At 35.1% G+C, this 12,405-nt stretch overlaps 1 protein-coding gene across 1 annotated transcript in view; it reads right to left on the minus strand.

The window, feature by feature from the left end:
- The window catches only part of MAP3K5 (mitogen-activated protein kinase kinase kinase 5), a 452,961-nt gene that overhangs the window by 217,909 nt on the left and 222,647 nt on the right, over nt 1-12,405 (minus strand). The window contains exons 17-19 of the mRNA XM_072637677.1: nt 11,529-11,665; nt 10,044-10,149; nt 3,959-4,116 (exon numbers count right to left, since the gene is read on the minus strand). Of these exons, the coding sequence (XP_072493778.1) occupies nt 3,959-4,116; nt 10,044-10,149; nt 11,529-11,665 (401 nt within the window). The remainder of the gene's footprint in view (nt 1-3,958; nt 4,117-10,043; nt 10,150-11,528; nt 11,666-12,405) is intronic.

Below are 12,405 nucleotides of genomic sequence, written 5' to 3' on the forward strand. Positions count from 1 at the left end.
TATTAAAAAATTATAAACTGGGATGCCAAGATTAGGAGAATCAAATACAGCATAGAGTTTATAAAACAGATAATACAATAAAAATTGTTTGTCAACAAATTTTGCTGTCAACAGCAGGAGACATTAAAATGAAATACCGGCTAACTCCTTTATAGCCTATCATTATAATTAGTTAATGGCATATTGTACAGAGAATAAATAATTTATGAAGAGATAGGAAGACTTCCTAATCTTCCCAAAGCAGAGGTATTGCAACAAAGGTGTGTGTTTATATATACACACACATGTAAATATGCATATGTATGTGTTCATACATATGTGTGTATATGTATATAAAGTTGTATGCATCTATGTGTGTATGTGTGTATGTGTATATATAGAGAGAGACTGCAACAAAAGTTTCATATATGCATATAAAGGTTTATATATATTCATAAATAACATACAAATATATTTATAACAGACACATTTATATACACGCACACACATATATACATACATCATATATACATACACATGTACACACATACATATATGTGTGTATTCCGTGTATGTGTGTGTATAAATATATATATATGTATATGTATATCTTGGCTGTCACAGGGAAGCAGGATGGTGTTATCTGGACAAATATAGATGTGTTAGGCTGAAAAACTGGATTCCAGTCTTAGATATACTATGAATTTGATTTGCACACATCCTCGTTCCTTTCTGGGCCTCTATTTCTTTCATCCACAAAATGTGGATACTGGGATTATGATAACTTAAATAAAAACTCTAAAATGCTGATAAATTCAGATGAGTTGAAATGACTAATCACGGCCCCAAGAGAAAAGGGGAGAAAACATTTAGATCCTCTTGACTGACAAAAAGAAGAGGGATGCAATGGTGAGGAAGTCAGATGTGGTGCATACTGGGAAATAACTGGAAGGAGTAAGTAAAAGTTAAAAGGAGGAGGTGAATGGGAGTATTTTACTAAAGCATCTCTAAGATCTTTTCTAACTCCCACTGTCTATGAATATGAATATAAATTTCCACAAGATATGCTACCCTCTATGGTTGGAAAAATTCAAAGATTATGAAAAGTCACCATTAGATCAGATTATGCCCCATTAATTACATGCCAGAGGTAGAAGTCATATGACATGTGGAAAAATACACATGAAAAATTTCCCAAATGGGATAAATTTCCTAGTGGAAAAAACAACATAACAACTATTAAAATCCCATTTCTGTGAGACAGAATAACAATGCAGGGTTATTCTTAAAAAACCTGGGGTCTGTGTACTTGGATGAGAAAAATGACATACTTATTTAAATATAATTTTATTCCTTTGTAATCCCATGTATTTATCTTATGTATTTAAAAATATTATTCTGTGGAGGGGTCTATAGGCTTCATCAGACTGTCACCATAGCACAAAAAATGGTTAAGAATTACTGATATGGTAGATCAAGTATTAGCCATGGAGATGAGAAACCCTGGGTTCAAGTCCTGCTTCTGACTCATATAGTCTATATGTGACCACGGATAAGTCATTTCATAGCTCAGTGTCCCTGATAATGCTCTTAAGACTATAGAAGAGTTTTAGATTTATAACAGTGAAAAAAGTTTCCATCCTGGGAGTTCTCCCATACTAATGAAATCACAGGTCTGAGCACCTGCTGCCATGTACCCTTCCTGTCCCTCCTACCCCCATCCAAATCTACCTTTAAAGAAGAATAATATAGAAGACGCGGTGGAACTTTATGGCTATGGAATTTCCCCCCGATTTATTTTATTTGGCAGGTTGAAGAACACAGGAAAAGCTCCTCCCTTGGCATATTAATTTCCAAAGATCCAAGTAGGGGTGGTGATTTTTGTTAAAACTAGGCTAATCAGGCTTCTTCTTTCATGGCGGGGAGAGATGAAGGAAATTTTGTGGGTCCACTGTTTTGCACTCTGTACAGACCTCCCTCACTTAAATCCAATTCACTTGCAAATCACGGCATCACATTCCTGATGTCATGGTCCTCTTTGAAAATGAAGGATAAACACCAAAAACTGCAGTGATGAGCTCTTGCTTTACGTTCCAAGAGTGGCTACTTGGGCTTTCTTTGTCAGGCAGGATGTTGAAGTAGAGATAAGAGAACATGAATTGAAGTTTCTTGTATTATATTATAACCATATTGTAAAATTATATATTATAATATATAATTATGTTATATAATAATATTATTATAATCCTATTACTTAAAAAAACTCTGCCTTGTGACTGTTGGTGAAAATAAATGACAAGCCAGGCAAGTAGGATAAAATATTGGTTTTATTTTATACCTGAAAATTTCCCAAGGAGATGGTTAGTGCAATATTTTTGTAGACTAATAAGTTCTTTAGGCTTAGCTTTCAACGATATTTTACAGGTTCTCTTTGAAGAGCTGAACTCACTTCCCTTGTGTCAATGTGTTATTCAAACTGCTTTGCTAGAAAGGATGTTAAGTGTGTATATGTATATATATTTAATCCTATTTCAGAATAAAAAAACTAAGATTTTGTAATAACAGTCAAAACTTGTATGTGCTTTCAGATTTATAACGTACATTTTTTTTCAGAAACCCAGTGAAGCAGGTAATAAAATTATGATTATACCCATTTTCCAGATAATATGACTAAGGTTCACAAAATTGAAGTCATTTTCCAATGTGACAGCTAGGATTCAAGCTCAAGTCTTCCAGCTCCAAAAAGAGAGTTAACTCTGCTGACTCCAAGAGTAGTAGGCTTTCTAAAAAATCACACTATCTCTAGAATGCTTCAGTGGACACATGTACTGATACTAGCAAAAAGAATCAGTTTCAAGACTTGTATTACACACACACACACACACACACACACACACACACACACACACATACACACACACAATCTGTTTACTGGGTCACAGACAAAAATGGAACATATCTTTTCTCCAAAATATGGACTGAATGATCAAAATGCTCTCTCTAGATTTTACTTCTGACTAAGAGAAAATGCTGCTTACTCCCGATTAAGTGAACTATCTGATTATCAAGAAAATTTTGTAGGTAGAGAGGAAAAAGTGTTGAATTGGGAACTAAGTCACCTGGGTTTGAATCCTGGGTCTAACATTCACTAGCACTATAACCCTGGGCAAGTTACCTAATCTGTCTGAAGCTGTGAATCCTAAAGATTACACCTCCTAAGTGGGTGTTATGAGGGATATGAACTTTGCAAATTTTAAAATTCAACATACATGTTACTTATGATTATTGACTACAATGGTCATTAGAGCCTCTATCAGAATAGAAGGAATAGTAGAGAGAACAGAAGAAATCTAAATAATACAACTTAATTATTTGGCAGCAACCATGGTAACAGTTCGGGCAAATGTGGCAAATGAAATCGTAATTTAAATGAACTTTTTTTTTGTTTTCTGTAGATTAGATTTATCCATATTAACACTAACTCTCATACTACACACACTAGTGAGTGACCTATAAAAACATCCTTTTCCAAATATGTATTAATATGTCATACAGATGAGGGACTGAGGCAAAGAGGGTTAAATAACTTGTCCAGGGTTACCCAGCTAGTCTGAGGATGGATTTTAACTCACAAAGATGAATATTCTCGGCTTGGCACTCTATCCACTGTGCCGTCTAGCTACCATATATATATATATATATATATATATATATATATGTGTATATATATATATATATATATATATATGTGTATATATATATATATATATATATCTCATCCAATGAGATCTTAAAATATATATATATAACTAGTATGACTAGTACTAACATATAAATTCCAAAACCTTCCATATTTCTGACATAGATCTATATAATACACATATACATACATGCATATAATATTTGACCATGAATTTTTATGCATATGACAGTTTAAATAGGACATTACATGAAATAAGGCACCAAAGAAAAATCTGACCTTGAACATAGCTGCTTGAGGTTCTCCCAGTTCATAAAATGGTGGTTTTCCTGTGGCCATTTCAATGATTGTACAACCCAAAGACCATATGTCTGCTGCTTTTCCATATCCTCTTGGTCCTTTATCTATTATTTCTGGTGCCATATATTGAAGAGTACCTGGAAATAGTTCAAATATATTTTCTATTGATTTCTAATGAGTTTATTTCTACAGTGATGAAATAATTTGTAAAATGTGCTTTGAGTTTTAATTTTCATCTCTGCTAGTCTCCACCTTCCACAATGGAGAAAAAGGGCCTTACAATAAATAGTACTATTTCTTTTTTTAAATCTATTTATCAAGGGAATAAAAATGGATGATGACCGTTATTTGGTGACAATGCCATGCTCTCCCCTTTTCCAGATAGTGCCAGGTGGAGCACCAATACATTGTGATTTTTCCCAAAGTCCAGCAATTTGTCAGAAGCACAATAATGAGTAGAACTTTTTATTTCTTTCCTCTTTCTGCAAGTGTCATGCTTCTTAAAGGTCTACTCAGATAATCTACTATGGGCAAAGACTTCTAAGATGCCATGCTCAATTAATTTCAAATTCTGAGCCTTTTGCTACACAAGCTATTTCAATACATGATGATCCTTGACCAAAGTGAAAGACTTTTCACAATATGAACACCTATCACCAATATCTTTTTATGAATCACATTGTACTATTACCCATTAGTGCAAAAAAAAAAAAAACCAAAAAACTTCTGCAAGGAATTAAGTTTACACCTTAAGGATCCATGAACTAACTACTAATAAAGCTATCAGCTTCATAGAATAATCAAAGCTCATTTACTACAACAAATGTCAATTAACAATCTTATCCTCAAAAACCCATTTTCAGGGGACTATCAATTAATACTTAAGCACTGAACTTGTCTTTTCTCAATTTAAATAATCAAAAACCTAAGGAAAGAACTTGCATGATCTTTGACCCACACTAGGGACTTTCCCCAATGAGTCACAAAAATTTAATAGTACACAGGAAAAATTAATCTTTTCCTTCATTTCCAACTAAAGAAAAGGACCCAAGTGACAGCCCTTATGAATTATCTAGGTCTCTGTATTCAACCAGATGGCGCTACAGGGTACCAGAGGTTGATGTTCACCCTCTTCCTTTCATTCTTAATGGATTCAAGACAGAATGAATGAGCTGATTTTAAACTGTATTAATGTTGAACAATTATTGAATTTGCTAGTCAGCAAACGTTTACTAAGTGCCTATTAGGTGCCAGACACTGGGCTAAGCACTAGGGATGCAACGAAAGGTAAAAACAGTTTTTGCTTTCAAGGAGTGCACAGACAATACGTAAAAATGTACAAACAAGACACAGACAAGATTTGTTGGAGACAATCAAGAGAAGAAATGCTCAGGAATTAAAGGGGACTGGGAAAGGCTTCCTGGGACTTGAAAGAAGTTAGGAAAGACAGGAGGAAAAGATAAGGAGAGAGAGTACTTTAGACCTGGGGGATAGTCAGTGAAAATGCCAAGCAAGAGATGGCATGTTTTGTCTGAGGGACATCAAGGAGGCCAGTGTCTCTGGATTGCAGAATACATGGAGGTGGGGGTGGGGAGTAAGGTATAAGAACATTGGGGAGTGGGGAGTAAGCTATGCAGGATTTTGAACATGAAACAGAAGATATTACATATGATCCTGGAAGTGACAGAATTGCCCACCTTGGCATTCCTGCATCAAAGAAGGCACTGTGCTCTTTGAGAAAAGCAGAAATGTGGTAGCTCAAAAGAAATGGAAGATGTACAAATTTAGAGACATCTCCATTCCAAATGTTCATGTGGACTATTTGTGCCTACAACAGGGAAATCAATATATACAAAACACTCAGAATGATCTGACTTAACTGGATCCCTCATGCAACTTCCGGTAAATTTGTTTTTACTCTCTACAACTTCTTGCTTTCTTGTAATAGGATTCTGTTCATAATATTCCACTATCCTCCTCTGATAGTCATGTTATCAGAACTAAAATGGTCTGCCATTCCCTGTTGAATTTAACAGGGAGAGAAAAATAGAGGCCAGTTGTCTGATGGCAAGTTAGGCCTCTGTGTCATTACTAACATCCTGAATTCTGGACCTCATCTTTACATTTTCAGAAATTCACATTTACTCAAGAATGATTGATCAGACTCTAGGAAACAAGATTTATGTCAACTGTACCCACAAGACACTGATTTAGAAACCAGATGCCAACAGTCATTTAAAACCAGCAAAAAGTCATTCCATTGATACATGGGCAACGGAATTAGTTATCAGAGGTTTTCTTGGAACAAAGAGAGGTAATGTTACCAGATATTTCATTTAAGCTTTGGTAGAGCCTAAAAATTTGTGATCGTACCATTGTATTCTTTTCTAGGGTTCAGAATGTTACTGTCAGCCTGGTACAGTGAGTGTCTCTCTAACTTTGACAACGCTATATAAAAACTCTGGCCCATTTAAAACTCTGCTCTTTTTTTTCTAGATTTTTCAGACCATCCTTCTGCTTCTTATCATTCATTCAAAACAACCACTGTTGCATTGGAAAGTGCTGGATATGGATTCAGAAACATAGGTTTGAATCTCACCTAGCTCTGTTACTTATTACCTCTTCTGTGTTGGATTAGTTCTCTCTCTTTTTGGGAACTAGCTTTCCTCTTCTATAATGGGAAGGGGTAGGACAAAGGATGCTTGCAGCTCTAAACCCTATGGTTTCTTAGGCACCTAATATGTATGAAACTCTAATTTTTGTGAATTCAACTTCTGATCACCTTCTCCCCATCAAGCTAACTGTATTAAATTATTCCTCTTGGTAATCTTCTGCATCTAGCAGGTGATCTGTGCTATACCTTGGTAACGGCTTCTCTCTTTATAGGTGTTCTGAAATGTTTTTTAAAAAAAATCACAGTCTCAGATTTGCTGGTAAGAAGTGTGCTCAAGGGAGGGTTTTGTTCCACAAGTTTTATGAGTGTTGGCAAGATTTAAAATGCTTGATGCCAAGGTATGAGTGTGTTGAGATAAAGAAGGAGGAAATCGCAAACTTTTAAACTTAAATTATTGCAATTAAACAGACCCATGTTATGTATGAAACTTTCTCCTTCTCCCCACCCTGGGATACAGACCCACTCTGATTTGGAGGATGGCATGAAAAGCATGAATAAAAACCTGAAAGTATTATTTTGGTTGTTGGATCATTTTTCAGTCATGCCTGACTCTTCATGACTGCAATTGAGGTTTTCTTGGCAAAGATACTGAAGTGGTTTGCTGCTTCCTTCTCTAGTTTATTTTACAGATGAGGGACTGAGGCAAAGAGGGTTAAATGTCTTGTCCAGGGTCACACAGCTAGTCTGAAGACAGATTTTAACTCACAAAGATGAATATTCTCAGCTTGGCACTCTATCCACTGTGCCGTCTAGCTACCCAATATTATATATATGTACATATGTTATAGTAATATCAATTAAAATAATATTGTATAATAAATATCAAATAAAATAATACTATATATTCCATTATATTAATATTCTGTTATATAACATAAATGTTAATTTCTGCTAATTACTATATTTAATATTACTTTCAGGTTTTGATTTATGTTTCTCATTTCATACATAATCTCCACACATATACGTATATATATTCTAATAGAATGCAGTAACAGAGGGCAGAAAAATTTGTTAGTGTTTTTGTTTTGTTCATAAAACCTGGGAGAACATGGTTTTAGAAAAGAAAAACAAACAGAAACTCTTTAGCCCTCCATCACTACATTTTATTAGGAATAAAGTGCCTTTAAAAAACCTGAAATCCCTTTCAAGCGCCAAAAGTATGTCTCTCTCTTGATCTTCATCATCAACCAACTCCCTGGAGGACTGGAAGTCCTGAAACACTGGACTCAATTTTAAAAGTGCACTTTTACGGAAAAAAAAACACCCAACTATTTTGTTTGCATTTTATTAATGGATTTTTGTTATGTCTGCATTAAGTGTAAACATTATATAACTAAGAAGGAAATGTCAGCCATCTAACTAATCATCAGGAAGGATATGAATTTTTTATGAATCTGTCTAAATTCATATCATGAGGGGAGTATAAGGTTTTATTGCTGTACACATGTCACTCAAGCGCTAACCCTTAGCAGGAGCATGGAGGGTAACTCAAGTGGTCTCAAAAACTACGCAGAAGAGAACAAGCTCTCATTTGTCCAGCAGTTGTACTTGAGTATAGTTCTGGTAAAGCAATTGCATGCCTGTTCTCTAAGGGTCAACTTAACAAAATTAAGAAAGGCTCATTCTCGATGGCCATCACATGCTGATAGTCTTTCTTTTTGGTCAGAACAACTCACAAGAACCCTACTTTGGCAAAGAGGAGTTACTATTTGCAACCATAGAAGTAGTGCATTGGTATGAACCAATGAAATAGTATATTTCTAAAGTGTTGAGGTAAATATGTGTTAACATTTATGACCTGAAAAATAAGATTTTTCTTTTTTGGTACATAAAAATTAAACTGTTTTAAAGGTGCCTGTCCATAAAAGAAAAAAAAAAACAACACCATTTGACCATTGTGCTTTATATAGACTCTAAGTTCCTTGAGGGCAGGTTTAATCTTAATATCCTTAGTAACTAGCTGTATCTGCTATATGGTTAGCTCCAAATAAATCTATGTTGAATTCTGCATGTAAGTGTAAGTTAGCCTATGTTAGCTAAGTTGACTTTTAACATGAAAGATAATCCATTAGCCCATGGTGTTTTTCTATTTCCAAATCCCATTCATAATTGATTACAGACCACAAATTCCCCTCATTTTTTTTTTTTTACCTGTTCATTCTGCTTTTGGAGGCTTTGTCTTCCCTCCTACCTTCTATGACTAAGTTAGAGATGGCTCCTTTCCCTGCATTGCCTCATCTCAGGAAAGCTCCCCTCCTGTACCCAGCCCAGTACCCTCCTCCCCTATCTCTTTTTGTATTTGTGAGTCATTTCCTCTTTTTTGAATTAAGGCAGACAGAGTTATTTGTGTGGTGGGATAGAGAACGAGAGCCACAGGGAGTAAACAAAACTATGAAAAAAGCAACTGTAATAATAAAAATGGGAAGTGATTAATGCATGAGTAAGAAGTTTAACAGAGGGCAGGGTTAAGGAAAAGAACCTTTTGGTAGCTTTAAAAGTGGTTATAGGTGGATGGAGAGATCAAAGGATTTCCTGAAAAAAAAATGAGAGTGGCAAAGATGACTACAGGTTTTGACCTCAGGAGCAGAGGGCTAAGTCATTGGAACAGAGAATAGGGAGAGGGCTTCTTTTTTCTTAGGGAGTCCAATGATGGCTTGTTCAGTTTCTTTTTCTAAGACAGGCTTATACAATTATTCTACTTCCTCTTCTGTTAAACTGGGCAATTGATATTTTTGTAAATATTTGGCTATTTCCTTAGGTGATCCATTTTGCTGGTATGAAATGGGGCAAAATAGCTTCTAATAATTGCTTTAATTTCATCTTCATTGGTAGTGCATTCACCCTTTTTATTTTTGATACTGACAGTTTGGTCTTTTTTCTTTTTTAAATCAAAATAATCAAAATTTAAAATTTAGCCCAGTTGTTCAGGACTTCCAGTCCTCCAGAGACTTGGCTGATGATGAAGGTCAGGAAAGAGACGCCCTTCTGACTCTTGAAAGGGATTTCAGTTTTGTTTAAAAGCTCTTTATTCCTAATAAAATGTAGTGATGCAGGGTTAAAGAGTTTGTGTTTGTTTTTTGGTTTTAGCTATCTGATTGCTCTTTTCACAATACCAGCTCCTAATTTTATTTTTTGGAGGGCTTCTTTCTATAGAAGTGGCAAATTCTTCTTAAATAGTCATTTTACAAATCCATTTTAGAAGTTGCCAAATGCAAAACATTGAGGTAAATATGTGTTAATATCTATGATCTGAAAAAGGAGATATTTTTCTTTTTAGGTACATAAAAATTAAACTGTTTTATAGGTTCACGGACACATTTTATGAAAGCTGTAGTATGCTTATCATCAATCTTTCACTCTAAAACAAAACAAAACAAAACAACATACCAGTGAAAGTTTCAGTACATGGATTTATGCCAGCAAGCCTCTTTGATGTGCCGAAATCAGAGATCTTTAGAACACCGCTATATGTGTTGATCAACACATTGTCACCCTACAGAACAGAGGATTTAAATTCAATATTAAGTTATATATGAAAGGCTTCCATATAATACTATAGTTAAGTGCTGTAAAAAATGGGAACTTAGTTTGGTAATACAGAAGTAGTCAGACATTTGTACTTTTTAAAAATGTTTAGAGGCAAAAGAGAGTAGTGGGTAGAATACCAGACTTGTAGTTAGGAAGATACAGAACAAAATCCTGCCTCCAACACATACCAGTTGGTTGATTATGGACAAATGACTTAACCCCTCAATGCCTGAATTTCTTTCCCTATGAAATGTGGATAAGAATACTTACAGTACCTACTTCATCGGATTATTACGAGAACCAAATGATATAAGGTATGTAAAGAGGTACACAAACCGTAAAGTGGTATAAAAATGCCATATATTAGATCTGATAGTAAATCGATCTGATCATATACATATATTTTTATATATGTGTGTGTATGTATATACACATTCATATTAGCATACTTATTTTTGCTGTCATATTTTTTTTTTCGTGCTGAACTTCCTCTCTTTCTCTGGCTACCATCTGAGGGAGAAAAGGGTTTTCTCTTCTCTTATTTTGAATTTACTGTCACATCTAAGACGATCCTTCATACTTTTAAGACTTCTGATCAGAGCAGTCTGAGCAGTGCCATGATAAACCACCAATCCAGAGCACTGAAGATGAAATAAACCGCTCGTCTATCTTCTGCCGGAGAAGTGATGGACTTAAAATGCAGAATGAGTCAGACATTTCTGGATGTGAGCAATGCTAGAATTTGTTTTCCTGGACTATATATATTGGTTATGAGGATTTTAAAAACTGTTCAGGAGAGGACGCAGTGAGAGGGAGAGAGAATAAACAATCACAAAAAATATGTAGCTGGATAAGAAAAAAGACATTCTTTCACTAACGTTCTCTTCTAATGTCTCCCTGGGGTATGAAGATGGCTCTGATTTCTCATCTATGCCTTTGAAACATAAGCTACAGTACTTCTGACCCAGTGGGAAATGCTTGACAATAAGGTCATATTTGGGTTATCTAAGGACTAGGTTACTCAGTGAAGTTCAGGGAAATACCTCCAGGTTGACTATAGAGTGACAAATGTTTGGACTTGGAAACTCCTGAAGAAAATATACTCTAGTTGTGTAGGGTAGCATTCTTGAAACTACAGATATTGAATTATTCTATGTTTTATTATATGTTTATGGCATAAATTATATAATAGGTGATAAATAATATAAATATAAATTATTTGAAATTTTATTTATTCAACTTTATCGTTTAAGGTTGACCACAGAAAAGGATCACAAAGTCCTTTTTTAACCATAAAAGAGTTATCCAAACAGCTTGTGGAAAAGAAAAACAGCAGAATTTTACCTTTATATCCCGATGTACAATCTGATTGTCATGGAGATATTTTAATCCTTCAAGAATTTGCTTTGTATAAAAGCCAATAGTTTGCTCATTATCTTTTAAGGGACCCCATTTTGACCGAAGAAGAGCAGAAAGGCTTCCTGGAGTGTGATGGGGAAAAAAGTTCACGGGAAAAAAAATGCTTAATAAGTTGCTTTCAAAGCTCAATAAACATATCATTCAGTTCAACAGAGGGTAAGTGCTTGTTGTGCATGTATCACTGTGCTACAATTAAAAAGTAATGACATGGTCCTTGCTCTCATGGAACTCATCTTCTACTAGGATCATGGCTCTAAAGCTGGGATTTTATTCTAGTTTTGTCTGACTCCACAGTCATTAAATCTTCCACAGCATTAGGTATTATGTTATCTGCATCTTGGTGGGGGAGGAGGTAGAGGAAAAGTGGGAGATAGTGGGTAAAGAGGAGGGCTGTGACATTTTCAGATCTTTACTTTAGGAATATTAATTTTGTAGCCATGTAAAGGGCAAATTGGAGCTGGAAGAAACTGGAGACAGAGAGATTAATAAAGAGGTGAATACAATCATACAGAAAAGATATGGTGAGGGCTTGGAGTAGGATGATTGTATAATACAAATGGAGACAAAGGGATATATATGCAAGAGAGGTTGTAGCAAGAAAATTGATTGGGTATGGGAAGCAAGAGGAAGTCAAGAGTCCAATATGATTCTGAAGTTGTAAATCTGGTTGTCTAGAAGGATGGTGGTGCTCTCACACATACAGGAAAGTCAGAAGGGCAGTAGCTTGGTGGAGACAGATGAGATGTTTCAGATATATTAAGTTTGAGGTGCCTATAGGGATACCAAGTTGGAAATGTTCAAT

The sequence above is a fragment of the Notamacropus eugenii genome, chromosome 2, assembly GCF_028372415.1.
Source record: "Notamacropus eugenii isolate mMacEug1 chromosome 2, mMacEug1.pri_v2, whole genome shotgun sequence".
NCBI classification, from domain to species: Eukaryota; Metazoa; Chordata; class Mammalia; order Diprotodontia; family Macropodidae; genus Notamacropus; species Notamacropus eugenii.